This window comes from Rhinopithecus roxellana, chromosome 14 (assembly GCF_007565055.1).
Source record: "Rhinopithecus roxellana isolate Shanxi Qingling chromosome 14, ASM756505v1, whole genome shotgun sequence".
Taxonomy (NCBI): Eukaryota; Metazoa; Chordata; class Mammalia; order Primates; family Cercopithecidae; genus Rhinopithecus; species Rhinopithecus roxellana.
This window is the reverse complement of record NC_044562.1, coordinates 123,896,281-123,914,402: the sequence shown is the minus strand read 5'-3', so window position 1 is coordinate 123,914,402 and position 18,122 is coordinate 123,896,281. Positions and strand designations below refer to the sequence as shown.

General features: G+C 46.5%; 1 protein-coding gene across 1 annotated transcript in view; it reads right to left on the bottom strand.

Annotated features, from left to right (window-relative positions):
• LCT (lactase) overlaps positions 1-17,642 on the bottom strand; it is a 52,815-nt gene extending 35,173 nt beyond the window's left edge. Inside the window, exons 1-4 of the mRNA XM_010367276.2 lie at positions 17,003-17,642; positions 10,160-10,239; positions 6,634-6,717; positions 278-380 (exon numbers count right to left, since the gene is read on the bottom strand). Of these exons, the coding sequence (XP_010365578.1) occupies positions 278-380; positions 6,634-6,717; positions 10,160-10,239; positions 17,003-17,642 (907 nt within the window). The remainder of the gene's footprint in view (positions 1-277; positions 381-6,633; positions 6,718-10,159; positions 10,240-17,002) is intronic.
• Between the last annotated feature and the right edge of the window lie 480 nt (positions 17,643-18,122).

The window sequence follows — 18,122 nt, the reverse complement described above, 5'->3', positions numbered from 1 at the left end:
TCCATGCTTACAACTCACAGCTGAGGTCTGACTATCTTTATGTCCATAAGCGGCATCCTTGTGCAGAACCTCTCCTCTTTCTTGGGTCAATGGGGGATGGTCGCAAGGGACCATCAGTAGGAAGGCATAGTACACTAACCCAATCTGGGGTGGGCTCTTAGACTAGCCTTCCTCCCATGCTCCTCCTCCCATTGGAACCCCGGACTTTCAAGACTGCTACCCAGCACACCAGTGCACCAAATGTCGCTTGAAACCTCTTCAGCAATGGCCCACTCACCTTCAAAAAGGCTGAAGAGCAGCCTGGCTGGGCTCTTCGTGGTGGAGGGGCAGTCTGGGAGTTTTAGGTTGAAGATGAAAACTTTCACTTCTGGCTCAATGGTCTGAAAAAGAGAAGGACCAGCAAGTGAACTGAAGCCCCCTGGAAAGCATCTTGATAACAGGGACAGAGTTTCAAGATGAGAAATTGTAGCACTTCCTCTGGTTTTGGAAATGACCTCGAACTATTTCAGTTAATTAAAGGAGCTGACTCTAGACTCTGAAGGAGAAAGATCTACAAGTTTCAATGACATAGTCTACCCTCCCCATCAACCCCCACCTTCACCTCTTCCTTCACCTCAGGCTTACAGAACACCTCTTAGAGCTAGGCATGGTGTTAGGATCAGGAACAAGGCCACTGCTCACATCCAGAGCCTGTGCTACTCTAGAAGCTTAGTTAAGAGGCCACCGTTGCCATATCTATGGATGTCTGGGGTTTGCTTCACAATAATCCAGTTTGGTTAGCTGGGTATGGTGGTGCAGGCCTGTAGTGCCAGCTACTTGGGAGGCTGAGCGAGGAGGATTGCTTGAGCCCAGGAGTTCAAGGCTACAGTGAGCTATGATTGCACCACTGCACTCCAGCCTTGGTGACAGAGCAAGATCCTGTCTCTAAAAAAAATGTTTTTTTTTTTTTTAATTAAAAATCTAGTTTGGGAGACAGAAGTTACAGGTTAGGTGAAAGAAGACTAGCTATGAGCCAATAGCTCTTGCAGTTGGAGATGGCTTCATAGGGGTTCATCATACTTTCTTTCTACTTTTGGATGTCAGAAATTTTCCAAAACAAAAAGTTATAGCAGCCCCGAGGGTGCGGTGGCTCACACCTGTAATCCCAGCACTTTGGGAAGCCGAGGTGGGCGGATCACCTGAGGTCAGGAGTTCAAGACCAGCCTGACCAACATGGGGAAACACTATCTCTATCAAAAATACAAAAATTAGCTGGGCTTGGTGGTTCATGCCTGTAATATCGGCTACTTGGGAGGCTGAGACAGGAGAATCGCTTGAACTCAGGAGGCAGATGTTGCAGTGATCCACTGCACTTCAGCCTGGGCAACAAGAGCCAGGTTCCATCCCAACAAAAAGAAAAAAAAAAAAAAGTTATATTAGCTGTCATCATTAAAACGGAAGCAAATGTAATTTCCTCTCCTTGTTTCTAGCCATTTCAGTATCAAGGAAAGCGTCTCAGACTGACATGCTGTTTGACTTCATTTTAAATTATCTTTTTTTGGGGGGTTAGAGTTTGGTCATTTTACTCACAGTAATTTTTTCCTCCCCTGAACAACTAAAAGCTACCAAAAGTTACCAATAGTAACTTCTTTAAAAGGAACCAGGCATAGTCTTTACTTTCTCATAGCCACCTGTGACCATGTCCTGTCTTTACAGATGGGGAATCAGAAGCTTGAGAGGCCGAGCGGGTTGCCCATGACCTTGCAGTTAGTGGAGCTGTGACTCCACACAGTCTTCATCCCTCCCCGTGCTGGGTCAACGCAGTGGGGACACACGGCCCAGGGTGGCGCGCTTAGGGAAGCAAGGGTTTTCTCCGTCCTGAAAGACGGATATGCCATGAGGGCAGCCGGTGATGTCCCAGGGCTGGAGAGGTAGAGGAGCCTCGGAGGCCCCGGCCTGCCTTCTGCCAAGCGGAGAACTCCCTGGGAGCACAGATTTTTCTGATAAGTGGATGTGGGACCTCCTCGTGTGCCTCCTGTAGAACTGAGAACCCAGGGGTGTGCCACAGCTCTTCATTGCTGGGCTGGAGGCTGTTCTCAGGCCCTCAGACAGCTGTGTGCTGTTGGGGCGTGGCCGCTGAGGGCCCCTGGGGCTCAGAGAGGGCTGTGCAGGTGCTCTGGGGAGAGGGTGGGAATGGGAGCAGGTGCGTGCTCCTCCCTGCCCTGCTTTCGCCCTCTTCCCTCGCAGCCCACAGGAAGAGGCCCCTTCAAGGGGAGGGTGGGGTTCTGGGATGGGGAGGGAGGGGACATTGGGAAGGTGGGCAGCGCGATTCAGGCTCCTGTGGACACAACTCAGCCCCTGTCCTCAGGGCAGCCTCAGCTGTTCTTCCTGTCCTGGGGGTGGTAACTGTGCATGGGGAATGCTACCAGGCATGAGACCACAATCCCAGGAAGGAACAGTGTCCTCTCAAGCTCACCCGTCATTTCTGAATCTTTGAGGCTGCCTCTGAGGGTCCAACCCCACCCAAGGAAGTAAAAGGAATAGATAACCATTGCAGAGCATTTATAAATGGCTGCTAAGTTTGTCCAGGGAGAGTTTTATTATTCGACTGGCCAGCTACAGACTGAAGTTTCAGTGCTTTTCCCAGACACTGGTAGAAGTGTCTTGAAAATGTGGTAGCCAGGGCCAGGTGTGGTGGTTCACGCCTGTAATCCCAGCATTTTAGGAGGTCGAGAGGGGTGGATCACTTGAGTCCAGGAGTTGGAGACCAGCCTAGCTAACATGGTGAAACCCCGTCTCTACTAAAAATACAAAAAAAAGTCAGGCATGGTGGCGGTCTCCTGTAATTCCAGCTACTCGGGAGGCTGAGGCAGGAGAATCGCTTGAACCCAGGAGGTGCAGGTTGCAGTGAGCTGAGATCATGCCACAGGGCACTCCAGCCTGGGTGACAGAGCGAGACTCCATCTCAAAAAAAAAAAAAAAAAAAAAATGTTGTGGTGGAAAAAGGGAAGAGACTGAAAATCATATCCTCAAGTACGAGCCATGCAGTGCCCCTGCTGACTGCCTGTCAGAGGCACGCAACCTCCGCACAACAGAGATGGTTTTAAAATGGCAGCTGTGTCCAAACCTGTTAGCCTAGCAACAAGCTCTGGTTTAATTCCATGAGGAGGACAAAAGGCAGCTTTAGTCATCACAGGCATAAGCAGACCTCGAGGACACTAGAGTGCTAAACAAGGCCCAGAAACCTTGTCAGCCAGCCCACAAGCACGGGCCCTGGGTCGCAAGCAAGTTTAGGTTCAGGTGAGGCATTCACAAAAACAACTGAAATTGATCACATGTGATTTAAAAATACCACCCTCATTATCATGTTCCCAACCCTTGGACTTCTTTTTCTTTTTTCGAAATGAGTCTCTCTCTGTTCCCTGGGCTGGAGAGCAGGGGCGCCATCTCGGCTCACTGCAACCTCCACCTCCCGGGTTCAAGTGGTTATTGTGCCTCAGTCTCCCAAGGAGCTGGGATTACAGGTGCTCACCACTATACTTGCTTAATTTTTGTATTTAGTGAAGACAGGGTTTCCCCATGTCGGGCAGGCTGGTCTTGAACTCCCGGCCTCAAGTGATCTGCCTGCCTCAACCTCCCAAAGTGCTGGGATTACAGGTGTGAGACTTATTTTTCTTTTGAAGAGACAGTGTGGTGTCTTAGAATGAGAAAGCCCTGGTTCAAATCCCAACCCTGGAGCTCACCACCTTGGTTAGATTGTTTAAATCTTAGAGTGGGTTTTGAGGGGTTGAGATGATGTGAGGATGAAGTGCCTCCCAGGTGTCTGGGATAAGCAAGCACTAAAATTATATAGCTGTTACTCAGATGTCTTTGTGGCTGCATCTGTCGCCTTTGATTAGATCAGCGGTCCCCAACATTTTTGGCACCAGGGACTGGTTTCGTGGAAGACAATTTTTCCACAGACTTGGGGGAGGTGGGAGGGCTGATTTGGGGATGAAACTGTTCTACCTCAGGTTATCAGGCATTAGATTCTCATAAGGAGCACGCAACCTGGATCCCTCGCATGCGCAGTTCCCAATAGGGTTTGTGCTCCTATCTAATATGGCTCCTGATCTGGCAGGACGTGGAGCTCAGGTGGTAATGCTTGCTGGCCTGCCACTCACCTCCTGCCGTGCAGCCAGGTTCCTAACAGGCCATGAACCAGTACTGGTGCTCGGCCTGGGGGCTGGGGACCCCTGAATTAGATCATCTTATTATTTGTAGATAACAAAAGCAGCAGTGTCTACACAGGCAGCTGGAGACACACAGACATTGGGATTGGACTGGTGCTAATTTGTCCATTTCAATCACTCTGCCTCAGGAAAAATGGAGGGTCCATGGCCTTTTTTTTTTTTTTTTTTTTTGAGATGGGAGTCTCTCTCTGTCACCAGGCTGGAGTGCAGTGGCGAAATCTCGGCTCTCTGCAACCTCCGCCTCCCAGGTTCAAGTGATTCTCCTGCCTCCGCCTCCCAAGTAGCTGGGACTGCAGGTGCGTGCCACCATGCCCATCTAATTTTTGTATTTTTAGTAGACACAGGTTTTCATCATGTTGGCCAGGATGGTCTTAATCTCTTGATCTTGTGATCCACCTGCCTCGGCCTCCCAAAGTGCTGGGATTACAGGCGTGAGCCACTGTGCCCGGCCAAACTTGGCCTTTTAAGGGATAATTCCTCAGGTAAACCATCCTCCTTGGTGACGGAGATGGTGGGATTCAAAACGAGAGGTGAGCGATGGGGGCTGCTCTACCTGCCTCATGGGAGGCACAGGCTGAAACCAGTGGGGAGTGGCTTTATGCCCAAACCTGCAGAGGCAGGAGGTCCAATGTGGGTGCATTCCAGTGGTCAGACATCCTTGGAAAGGCCCACAGGAAGGCAGCTCTCCAGGGTTATAGGAATACTGCCAGCACTCAGACGGTGCAGGAGAAAACATGGGCACCATCAGATACACCTTGTGTTGGGGGAATAGTTGTGACTGTAGGAAATGAAGCAAGTAAGTCACACAGCAGTGACCAAGCCTAAGAGAGAAACCTGGTAGTTGGATAGGAGGCTCCTAACATACTTTCTCTAATGAGCCCGCATCATTAGACTTGAGAAAAGCAGTACTGGGTACAGGAGGGAGTCCTGAGCTTACTGGAAGGTCCAGACAGCTGGGATCTGATTTAGTAGACCTGGGTGTGAAATGTTTGTTTTTTAAAAAATGTGGTAACATAGACTTAAAGAAAAAATTTACGGGCCAGGTGTGGTGGCTCACACCTGTAATCCCAGCACTTGGGGAGGCTGACAGGCGCGGATCTCTTTAGGTCAGGAGTTTGAGACCAGCAGGACCAACATGGTGAAACCTTGTCTCTACCAAAAATACAAAAATTAGCCAGGCATGTTAGTGTGTTCCTGTAGTCCCAGCTACTGGAGAGGCTGAAGCAGGAGAATCGCTTGAACCCAGGAGGCAGAGGCTGCAGTGAGCCAAGATCGCAACACTGCACTCCAGCCTGGGCAACTGAGGAAGACTCCGTCTTAAAAAAAATAAAAATAGGCCGGGCGCGGTGGCTCAAGCCTGTAATCCCAGCACTTTGGGAGGCCGAGACGGGCGGATCACGAGGTCAGGAGATCGAGACCATCCTGGCTAACATGGTGAAACCCCGTCTCTACTAAAAATACAAAAAAAAAACTAGCCGGGCGACCTGGCGGGCGCCTGTAGTCCCAGCTACTCGGGAGGCTGAGGCAGGAGAATGGCGTGAACCCGGGAGGCGAAGCTTGCAGTGAGCTGAGATCCGGCCACTGCACTCCAGCCTGGGCGACAGAGCGAGACTCCGTCTCAAAAAAAAAAAAAAATAAAAATAAAAATAAAAAAAATAAAAAAAATAAAAATAAAAATAAAAATAAAAATAAAAGTTACCATCATAACCATTAAATGTATAGTTCAGTGGCGTTAAGTAGATTCACGTCGTTATGCAACCATCACCCTCACTGATGAACTGCCTTTTTAAAACTCAGAATGAACCCTAGAATCTCGATTCTCGGCAGATTTCTACACAAGAAAGCAGAGGATTTATGTAAATATTTTTTTTTTTTTTTTTTTTTTTTTTTTTTTTTTTTTTTTTTTTGAGACGGAGTCTTGCTCTGTCGCCCGGGCTGGAGTGCAGTGGCCGGATCTCAGCTCACTGCAAGCTCCACCTCCCGGGTTTATGCCATTCTCCTGCCTCAGCCTCCGGAGTAGCTGGGACTACAGGCGCCCGCCACCTCGCCCGGCTATTTTTTTGTATTTTTAGTAGAGACGGGGTTTCACCGTGTTAGCCAGGATGGTCTCGATCTCCTGACCTCGTGATCCGCCCGTCTCGGCCTCCCAAAGTGCTGGGATTACAGGCTTGAGCCACCGCGCCCGGCCTATGTAAATATTTATCTTAACAAGCTAACCCTCGTATCCTTTCTAGGAAAGACTACCTAACATCTGATGTTCTCTAAGGATGCTTGCAACAGAAATCTCCCCAGACTCAACTCGGCAGATCTCTGACTGTTGATGGAAGTTCAGTTTATGCAGTAGTCAAAGCATTAAATGTCTAATCTGCTCTCTGAAACCTTCGCAGCATTCATCATCAATGTGGAAAAGGGCTCAAATTACCTGCAATTTACTCAGCTTCTGCCGCAGACTTGCCTCATTTTGGCATTCATAAGACAAATCAAGAGAGAGGAAATCAACCGTGTCCTGGAAATAGTAAATAGGGTCGTTAGAGCCTAACCAGTGTCAAGACTCTCGGAAATATGCTTTTTTGTTTCTCCCCTTATCGCTAAACTGAATATTCCAAAGTGGGATTTTTTCCAAAGGAAAAGATGGAGATGGAATGAGAAAGTGTGTGTGTGTGTATGTGTGTGTGTGTGTGTGTGTAGAGTGGCAGGGGGATGCCTGTGCCTGTGTGTTGTTGGGAAATGCATTACCTATGTGCTCATCCATTTGCCTCTGTTCTCAGCACACAGAAAGCACGCAGTGTTGATGGCTAAATGAATGTGTGAATGCCAGAAATGGGAGGGAGCTGGAGGCCAGGGCTGCCGCTGACACTTCCTCCACAGACCCTAGCACTTGGCCAGGATGGGGGCAGTACAGCCTTCAGCCAAGCATGGTTCCACAGTCATGCCTGTGAATCCTCCTGCGCTTTTAGTTTTGGTTTTAATTTCAGGCCACGGTTTGAAGTCCACCCCCAGTTATCCCTAGCCAGGTCAAGAGCTAGGGCCTGTGGAGGATGCCCTGGGGACATCCTCTTTAGCAGAGCACAACCCTCATGGTCCTGGTCGTCAACACCCCCATCCACGCATCCGATAAGGATGTCCCCTCTGCCCTGTCTCTGGCCTGCATGTGCTCAAAGAACTTCAGATTCACAGAGTCTCCAGAGGAAGACACCACCATGCTGCCATTACCCTTGCAACCCCCAATGCTCCGCTCCCCTCCACGAGCCTGGTAGACTGTACCTTTCTACCCTTGGCACGATTAGATCATTACCTGTCTTATCCCTCCCACAGATCATCTGCTTCTTTGAGACAAGGACTGTGGTAAACAGCACCTGGTCAGAACCAAGTGCTCTGTGCACCTTAATGCCTAGCGTTCCATTATTGGAATGCCAGGCCTGTGGGTGTTATTTATATCCTACTGCTCAAGGTCGTCGCTAAGGTCTGATTGCAAACGTTCAAAAAATTGCAACCTCAGGCATAAATGGGTTAATAAGTGGTTCACCACTAGGGCTCCCTGTTGCTTTCTCAGTCGTCATCAGTGTTCACTAAAGACCACTCTGGCAGGTATCTGTCCAGCGTTCCCTGCCCACCCTCGCAGCTCTTGCTTGTGTCTGTCAATTCTGCACAACACATTGCCACTGAGTTCCTACCTCCGAAAGTCACACTGTGCTGGGATGGTGGGTGGGGATTCACATTTAGAGATAAATAATATCCACAGAGGTTTACACCTTTAATAGGGAGGGTTAGCAAATGCACCAATCACACGAGGAGAAGGCAGAAAGTCAGACGTGCCATGAGAAGCCCGTACCAGTGGCTCTCATGCCTTACTGGGGATTAGACTCACCTGGGGACTTGGGATGCCTGTGCAGGCCCAGGTGGGTCCCACCACATTAAGCCTTGGTCTCTGTGCTCTCTGCTAGCTCTCTAGGTGGTTCTGATGCCCACTCGAGCTTGGGAACTACTGGTCTAAAGCAATGGCTAAGGGTCTGGGTGGGGAAAAAGCGCATCAGGGCGAGTGAGGGAGTGTTACTGAGCGAGGCCTCTGCTGGAGAGCACAGTTACGTGTACGTTAACAATGGAGAAAATTTTGCTGGAAGGAGATTTGAGGAAGGCAGAAAGACAGGAAGACAGGAAGGACGTCCAGTAGGGGATGCAGGAGAGTAGGAAGCAAGCATAGCACTCACATGGGCAAAATAGGAGGTGAGGCCAGAGAGAGAGAGACACCCACACGTTCATGCACTGGAGGGTCCTGCAGGATTCGTCCCACTCGGGAGTGTGGCTTCCCAGCAGGGAACTGGTCAGAACTGTGCTTTTGGAAGATTTACCAGAAGCATTGCACAGCATGGACTGGGGCAGAGACCAGTACAAAGGCTATTTCTTGACAAGAATTTTTCTGATCAGCACTTTGGCCTCCTGCGTTCATAACTGATAGCAGTTATCGCCCTCTGTAAACTAATTTAGACGCCATTCTGTCCATGCAATCAGCCTTGGAGTTGTCCCTCTAGAACCTTATCAGGTCTTGGTTCCATCGTGTTTGAACTGGAAAATCTGAAGACTGGACCCTGGCTCCTGGGGCCCCCGTCACCGCGCAGACACCAATGAGCAGCACCACATCTCTACAGCACCAGGGTGATGCTGCAGAACTGGAGGCCAGCAGTGATTCCCATGGCTTCCAGACTGCCCAGCAGCCCAAGGAGGCCCAAAGCTGTTCACTTCTCAGATTATTTTGATTTTTCTTTTAAAAATTATAGTTAAAGGCTGGGCGTGGTGGCTCAAGCCTGTAATTCCAGCACTTTGGGAGGCCAAGGCAGGTGGATCACCTGAGGTCAGGAATTTGAGACAAGCCTGACCAACATGGTGAAACCCCATCTCTACTAAAAATACAAAATTAGCTGGGCATGGTGGCACATGCCTGTAATCCCAGCTACTTGGGAGGCTGAGGCAGGAGAATCGCTTGAATCCAGGGGACAGAGATTGCAGTGAGCTGAGATCATGCCACTGCACTCCAGCCTGAGCAACAAGAATGAAATTCCATCTCAAAAAAATATATAAAAAATATGAATTATAGTTAAAAAGTGATAGTTGGCTGGACATGGCGGCTCATGCCTGTAATCTCAACACTCTGGGAGGCTGAGGTGGGAGGACTGCTCAAGGCCAGGAGTTGGAAGTTGAGGCTGCAGTGAGCTGTGATCATGCCACTGCACTCCGGCCTGGGTGACAGAGAAGGCCACAAAACTCTGTCTCTAAAAAAATAAATAACTAAAAATAAAAAATAAAAAGTGATAGAGGATATATGAACATTTTTAATTTTTTTTTTTTCTAGACAGGGTCTTGCTGTGTCACCCAGGCTGGAGATATGATCACAGTTCACTGCAGCCTTGACCTCCAGGGCTAAAGTGATCCTCCCACCTCAGCCTCCCGAGCAGCTGGGACTACAGGCATATATCACCATGCCTTGCTAATTTTTGTGTTTTTAGTAGAGAGGGAGTTTTGCCATGTTGCCCAGGCTGGTCTCAAACTCCTGGGCTCAAACAACTCTCCCACCTCCCCCTACAAAGTGCTGGGATTACAGACGTGAGCCACCGTGTTCGGCCAGGTGCACATTTTTTAAAAACTCCTTTATAAACCTATACCTGTTTTGCCATAATTTCATCTCTTCTCCTGTAAGCTATCTTGGACTCAAAAATCAGAGCAAGCAGAGGCAAGTGACTCCTTCCTGCAGGGATGCCGACACTTGACCAAGCAGGAGCTGCAGCATCAAGATTTTGTTTTTAAGATAATTATGAACCTAGAGAATATATACCACTCATTCTGAGGTGTTTACAGAAATGTCAAACCAAACAGACCAAAACTTCTCTTGTTTTTAAAAAATTAAAATCAAACTCTCCTTGGATGTTACAGGTATATTTTTGGGCTGCTGTCACCTGGGCAAGCGCAGATATGGGTGGTTCTAGCAGGAGCTCTGGGATATCTTCAACTCGCAGGACAACAGAGAGTTTTCCGCCTGAAACCAACCAGAGACATGAACAGCAGGTGAGCGAGGGCGGGAGGCTCTGACTGTAGAAACCACTGGGGGATTCATTTCCTATGGACCCGAAGAGCTCATCCACGTGACTTTACTCTAGCTGAAAGATTTTAGAAGAAAAGGTGGCTTAAAAAAAATAATGGCCCTTTAGAGAGTTAGTGAAAATCAGGACTATGAAATGCAGAGCAGTTGGAAAGTTGGCAAGGAGAGAATTCCTTCCTAAACTTCTTTTTTTTTTTTTTTTTTTTTTTTGAGACAGGGTCTTGCTGTCGCCCAGGCTGGAGTGCAGTGGCGTGATCTCACCTTATTGCAGTCTCTGCCTCTCAGACTCAAGCGACCCTCCTGCCTCAGGCTCTTGAGTAGCTGGAACTACACGTATGCGCTACCATGCCTGGCTAGTTTTTAAATTTTTTGTGGAGATATGGTGTCATTATATTTTCCAGGCTGATCTCAAACTCCTGGGCTCAAGCACTTCTCCCGCCTCGGTCTCCCAAAGTGCTGGGATTACAGGCATGAGCCACTGTGCCCATTCCTAAACTTTTTTTTAAAGTCAGGGTGCTCTCAGGAAACTGCTGTTCCCTGATCCTTATTCATGGGAAAATATCAATACAGCCCCTACTGGGTGTCGAGGGGAGAAACAAGGAAATATTAGCATGTGTGGCTTGTACCCACTTGCTTTGACATTGGATGACATAGCAGTGGTTCTCAAACTGTTGTGTACATCACAATCACCTACCGAGATTGTTAAAATGCCAATTTCAGGCTGGGCACGGTGGCTCATGCCTGTAATCCAAGCACTTTGGGAGGCCGAGGTGGGTGGATCGCTTGAGGTTAGGAGTTTGAGACCAGCCTGGCCGACATGGTGAAACCCCGTCTCTACTAAAAATACAAAAATTAGGAGTGGAGTGCGCCTGTAATCCCGGCTATTTGGGAGGCTGAGGCAGGAGAACTGCTTGAACTCAGGAGACAGAGGTTGCAGTGAGCCTAGATCTCACCACTGCACTCCAGCCTGGGCAACAGAATGAGACTCCGTCTCAAAAAGAAAAAAAAAAAAAAGCCAATTTCAGGCCCTGCCCTCGGAGATTCAGAGTCAGCAGAGTAGAGTGGGCCCAGGCGCAAGCATTTTAACACGCTTCTCGGGGGATTCCAACACAACGGTCCTCAGACCATAATTTGAGAGACACTGCGTGGCGCTGGGATGGCTCAGCCGTTCTGTGTTGCTATCGATGGATATAAATTTTCAGCCCACCTTGGATGTTCCTTGAGGAGCAAAATTTAAACATTTACGTAATCCCTCCAAGTATCAAGCTTAGGACTGGGTGGATAGAAAGGGCTCAGACCTGTGATTTGGAAACACGAAACAAAAATTGAATAAAAGTGCAGTTTCAGATTTTAACAATAGGACCATATTCAATCAAATTCTCTACAGAAGATAGATCCCCTGCCAATGACACCACCACAAACAACCATTACCAACTACAATGGTGCTTATTTTGATAAGCACAACGAATCTTTGAAATACTTCTGAGCATGGAATATCACTGGGAGATATTTAGTTCTCATTCTGACAAGATAATGTTGTTTCCCAGTTCTTTAATGGTTGTGCTCCATGGATCCGTTTCACATTCCACAGGTTTCCAGACTTCAAACCATCATCACTTCCGCGGACTAAACCGCTAATCTACTTTAGCGTCTCTATACATTTGCCTATTCAGGACATTTGTTGTAAATGTAAATGTAAATGTAGATTGTAAATGTAAATATGTGGTTGTGACTGGCCACTTTCACTAGCATGTTTTCAAGGTTCATCAATGTTGTATCATGTATCAGAACTTCTTTCTGGCCAAGCATGGTGGCTCACACCTATAATCCCAGCACTTTGGGAGGCTGAGGTGGGAGGATCACTTGAAGTCAGGAGTTCGAGACCAGCATGGCCAAGATGGTGAAACCCCGTCTCTACTAAAAACACAAAAAAATTAACCAGGCATGGTGGCGCATGCCTGTAGTGCCAACTACTTGGGAGGCTGAGGCAGGAGAATTGATTGAACTTGGGAAGTGGAGGTTGCAGTGAGCCAAGATCGCACCACTGAACTCCAGCTTGGGTGACAGAGCTAGACTCTGTCTAAAAAATAAATAAATAAATAAATAAATAAAATAACTTCTTTCTTTTTACGGCTGAATAATATTCTATTGTATGGATATACTAATACTACATTTTATTTATCCATCAGTTGATGGTCATTGTTTCCACTTTTGGTTTTTATGAATTACACTGCTATGAATGTTTGTGTACACATTTTTGTTTGGACATTTGTTCATTTCACTTGGATATATCCCTAGAAGAGGAATTGTTAAGTCATGTGTTAACTCTAAAGTTTGAGGAAGTGCTGGGCTGTTTTTCAAAGTGGCTGCACCGTTGTTCATGGCCCCAACAGTGTACTCAGGTTCCATTCACTCCACAGTGTCACCAGCACTGTTATAGTCTGTCTTTTTACAGACCTCCTCGTAGGTATGAAGCGGTATTCTGTTCTATTTTAATTGTTGGATTAAGTAGTCAGTTCATTGGCATTTCTTATGGGTTTTTTTTTTTTTGCTTTTAATCAAGCTATATTATATAACATTTTTGATGTATATCAAATAATACATTTTTAAAAGAACAATAAGTCTATAGGATTGGACTTAGAAGGAAAGTGAGCATGAGGGAGAGAGAGGGAAGAAAAACCACTTTTTGAAATAGTAAGGAGACTGAAAAAGAGAAATTATTCTGTGTCTTGCATGATACTGGGGACAGATATTTGGGGAAACACAAAATGAAGGGTAGGAGAAATAAGCAGAAGAAAAGAAGGAAGATATGACTTTAAAAAGAAAGTCTTTAGTCACCTGATGAAAAGTAAAAATAAAATATGGAAAACATTTAAATAAACATGTACATATAGTTTTATAATTTAAAGAATTTTGTGCATCCATCCTCAAAATAAGATTTTTCTTTATTTGGGATGATACTGTCTTTCCTTCTTTCTTTTTATTATTATTTTTCTTTTCTTTTCTTTTCTTTTTTTTTGAGGCAGAGTCTCGCTCTGTCGCCCAGGCTGGAGTGCAGTGGCACAATCTCGGCTCACTGCAAACTCCGCCTCCTGGGTTCACGCCATTCTCCTGCCTCAGCCTCCCGAGTAGCTGGGACTACAGGCGCCTGCCACCTCTTCCGGCTAGTTTTTTTGTATTTTTTTAGTAGAGACGGGGTTTCACGGTGTTAGCCAGGATGGTCTCGATCTCCTGACCTTGTGATCCGCCCGTCTTGGCCTCCCAAAGTGCTGGGATTACAGGCTTGAGCCACCGCGCCCGGCCATCTTTTTATTATTATTTTTCAATCCTGCTTCTTCTGCAGTCTTTCATTCTTTTTTATTTTCTTTTCTGTTTCTTTCTTTCATTTGTTCATTAGTTCTTTCTTTCTTTTTCTTTCTTTTCTTCTTTCTTTCTCTTTCTTCTTTCCCTTCTCTTTCTTCTCTCTCTCTCTCTCTCCTTCCTTCCTTCTTTTTCTTTCTTTCCTTTTTTTTTTTTCAGGGTCTGGCTCTGTCACCTAGGCTGGAGTGCAGTGGTGTGATCTTGGCTCACTGCATGATCTTGGCTCACTGCAGCCTCTGCCGCCCGGGTTCCAGCGATTCTCCCACCTCATCCTCCCTTGTAGCTGGGATTACACACGCACACCACCGCACCTGGTGTGCGTGTGTAATCCCAGCTACAAGAGAACTTTTGTGATTTTTTTTTTTTTTTTAGGAGAGATGGGGTTTCACCACGTTGGCCAGGCTAGTCTTGAACTTCTGAGCTCAAACAAGCTGCCCACCTTGACCTCCCAAAGCACTGGGGTTACAGATGTGAGCCACTGTGCCTGGCCTCATTCTTTCAAAGTTTATTTTACTCAGAGCTTCTTCAGTAGGATTGGAGCCAACACACATCTCTGTGTTTATTTGCTGACCTGCCCCAAGACAGGCTCTGCAAAGAGCACAGTGGTTCTCCATGGCGCTCCTAGGTTCAAGCAACTGTCTCCGTGTCCAGAGCTCCGCTCTCCCTCAGACTGGGCCCCTTTTCTCTTTCTTGAGCCCACCCTCGCCCTGCATTCCCAACTGCTCAAATGGTGGCCCAGGAACAGCCTTCCTGGCAACTCTGTCTAAAATATCCCCAGCCACTCTCACACTTTCTTCCCTTACCCTGCCTTAAAAAAAAAAGAAACAGAAAAAGAAAAAAAAAAAAAGTGGTAAAATACACATAACAGAAAAAGTACCATCTTAACTATTTTTAAGTGTACAGTTCAGTATTATTAAGTATATTCACATTGTTGTGCAACCAATCTCCAGAACTTTTTCATCTTTCAGAACAGAAACTCTATCCCCATTAAACAGCTCTCCATTTCTCCCTTACCCCAGCCCCCGGCCTCTGTCATTCTCTTTCCTGTCTCCATGAATTTGACTGCTCTAGGTTCCTCCTATACGTGGAATCATACGGCATTTGTCTTTCTGTGTCTGACTTACTTCACATAGCATAATGTCCTCAAGGTTCATCCATGTTGTGTAGCATGTGACAAGACTTCCTCCCTTTTTAATAAAGGTGGAGTAATATTCCATTTTATGTCTACACCACATCTTGTTTATCCATTCATCCATCAGTGGATATCTGGGTTGCTTCCCCTTTTCACTATTGTGAATAAGGCTGCTATAATGTCCTACCTTATTTTTTAAGATAGAAAAAAAAAAAATGTTTAAGGCCGGGCGTGGTGGCTCAAGCCTGTAATCCCATCACTTTCGGAGGCCGAGGCAGGCAGATCACCTGAGGTCAGGAGTTCGAGTCCAGCCTGTCCAACATGGAGAAACCCCCATCTCTACTAAAAATACAAAAATTAGCCGGATGTGTTGGTGCATGCCGTAATCACAGCCACTGGGAAGGCAGAGGCAGGAGAACCGCTTGAACCCGGGAGGTGGAGCTTGCAGTGAGCTGAGATCGTGCCACTGCACTGCAGCCTGGGCAACAGAGTGAGACTCCATCTCAGAAAAAAAAAAAAAGAAAAAATGTTTAACCTCTCTATAATCAAATACGTGCAAATTAACAAGAGATGAAAATAAGTGCTTTCACTGTTACATTAGTATTAAAATATAGCATTTGAAACTGACAGAATGGGGTTAGAAGAGTAATTTTATAACTGTTCGTATAAATGGATTATACAAATTTTCTGTAAAATAATTTAGTACCATGCTTTAAAATCTTAAAGAATGCAGATCTTTTTACCTAGTAGTTTCAATTCTAAGACTCTGTCAAAAAGAATTTATCAGAAGGTGGGAAATAGTTTATAGATAGGAATGTCATTGCAACATAACTTGTAACTAGTGAAAATTAGAATAAACATACAAAAATAAGGAAAATAGTTTAAACTTCATGCTCCATTTATACAATGGGAACCTATAAGACCATTGGAAGTTATGCTTTCAAGTTTTTGCTTTGTTTTAAGCAATACTATTCCAGCACTGGAGTAAATTATTATTATTATTTTAGAGATGGTGGTTTGCTATGTTGCCCAGGCTGGTCTCCAACTCCTGGCCTCAAGCAATCCTCCTGCCTTCGGCTCCTAACAGGCATGAGCCACCACCATGTCTGGCTCAAGTTTTTAATAAAATGAGAATATAGTCATAAAATATGTTAAATTGAAAAACTAGAACATAGAAGTATGTATATATATCAGGTACTATATATACAAATATGTATGTATACAGTATATAATAAAAACAAGAAAACATACATAATGCAAAATTGGTTCTCAAAATTGGTGTACCTAACGTACAGTTAGGGAATTGATTAAAGTCACAAAAGTCCTGGTACAGCCTAGGCCTCCAGATCAGAACTTCAAGTCCCCTAGGAGGCAGGAATGTGAACAGTTAACGGTTGTGCTCTCCTTATCCTGTGGTATATCATTGTTTCATCTTGTATTTGTCTGTCTCCCAAGCTGGAATGTAAGCTCCAACTAAGACATGTAAGTAAAGGGGAGCTGAGGGGGAAGGACAGGAAACCATGAAGCTTTGCCTCCAAGTCAGGGCAGCAGGACATAGAAAGGAAGATAGAAAGACAATCAGGGCTTGCCCAGCTCAAGACTGGGCAAGGGGGGTTTCAAAGATATATATGTGTGTGTGTATGTGTGTACGTGTGTGTGTGTGTGTGTGTGTGTGTGTGTATATATATATATTTTTTTTTTTTTGAGACGGAGTCTTGGTCTGTTGCCCAGGCTGGAGTGCAGTGGCATGATTTTGGCTCACTGCAACCTCTACCTCCTGGGTTCAAGTGATTCTCCTGCCTAAGCCTCCCAAGTAGCTGGGATTACAGGCACCTGCTACCATCCCTGGCTAATTTTTGTATTTTTGGTAGAGATGGGGTTTTGCCATATTGGCCAGGCTGGTCTCGAACTCCTGACCTCAAGTGATTCAACCACCTCGGCCTCCCAAAGTGCTGGGATTACAGGCCTGAGCCACTGCCCCTGGCCTCAAAGATACTTTTCAAAGGAAATGCTGAGCATTATGCCATATTAGGTACCCCTTCCTATCTCCAGTGGGAAATCAATACATTATTAATTTCTCCCTATGCAGAGACATGAGAGGACTGCTGAAGGTGGGTGGCGAGAAACGCCAAATCTGCTCTAAGGAGGACGGGGAAGGTGTGTGATGAAGGCTGTCGAGGAGACACCACCAGGTCAATGTGTACTCACCCGGAGAAGCATAGTTTTCATGGTAAATCTCATAGGCTTTTCTGTGGGCATCACTGAGGGTCTGGAGTCGTGATGCTCTTGATTCCTGGTGGGGAAGCTCCTTGATCACTTCCTCCAAGTCACTGAAGGTGAACCAGATCCCAACTAGGTCCCCGAAGGAGTGGAAGGCGAATGTGGCATAGTCAGCAAAGAGGTCAGCGAAGACTTCGGTTCTCTGGAGGGTGCTGGCTGGGAGGGTCTGGTGGTGCAGGATGACCATGGGCTGAAGCCGTGCAGTCTCGAGGGCCTCCAGGAGTCGCCGGTAGCACTGCACTGTTTTCTTGTCTGGATTCTGGGTGCTTCCTGCTGGGAGGAGCTGTGCCCATGACAGAAATACCTTATAATGGGTGATCTGACTGGCATGAAGACTGCTGAAGTATTCTGGCAGGAAAGTGGGCAGTGGCTGGTGACAAACGTACAGGTCTTTGTCCCCTGCTACAAAGTTAGAACTCTGGTCTCCCAGGGGCCCACTCAGGTTGTGCAGCAAGTCATTGGTTAAAGGACCAGCGGTGGAAATGAAATTTCTCTCAGACTCCCAGTCTGACCCCCAGCTTGAAACACTTAGCAGGGCAATAAAGACTGCATGCCAAGACAGCTCCATTTTCTAGGAACTGTTAGGAGGTATGTGGAACCCTTACTTTATAACAACAACTGAGGTTGTAAAATACTAAGTGATTAATTAAGACTTAATATTTAACTGGGTTATCTATGATCACAAAATCAATACACGGTTCACTAATGCGATATTTAAAAATGTAAAGATCAGGGCCGGGTGCGGTGGCTTGCACTTGTAATTCCAGCACTTTGGGAGGCCAAGGCAGGCACATCACGAGGTCAGGAGATCGAGACCATCCTGGCTAACACAGGGAAACCCTGTCTCTACTAAAAATACAAAAAATTAGCCGGGCATCGTGGCCTGCGTCTGTAGTCCCGGCTACTCAGGAGGCTGAGGCAGGAGAATCACCTGAACCTGGGAGGCGGAGGTTGCAGTGAGCCAAGATCATGCCACTGCACTCCAGCCTGGGCAACAGAACGAGACTCCATCTCAAAAAAAATAAAAAATAAAAAAACAAAGACCAAC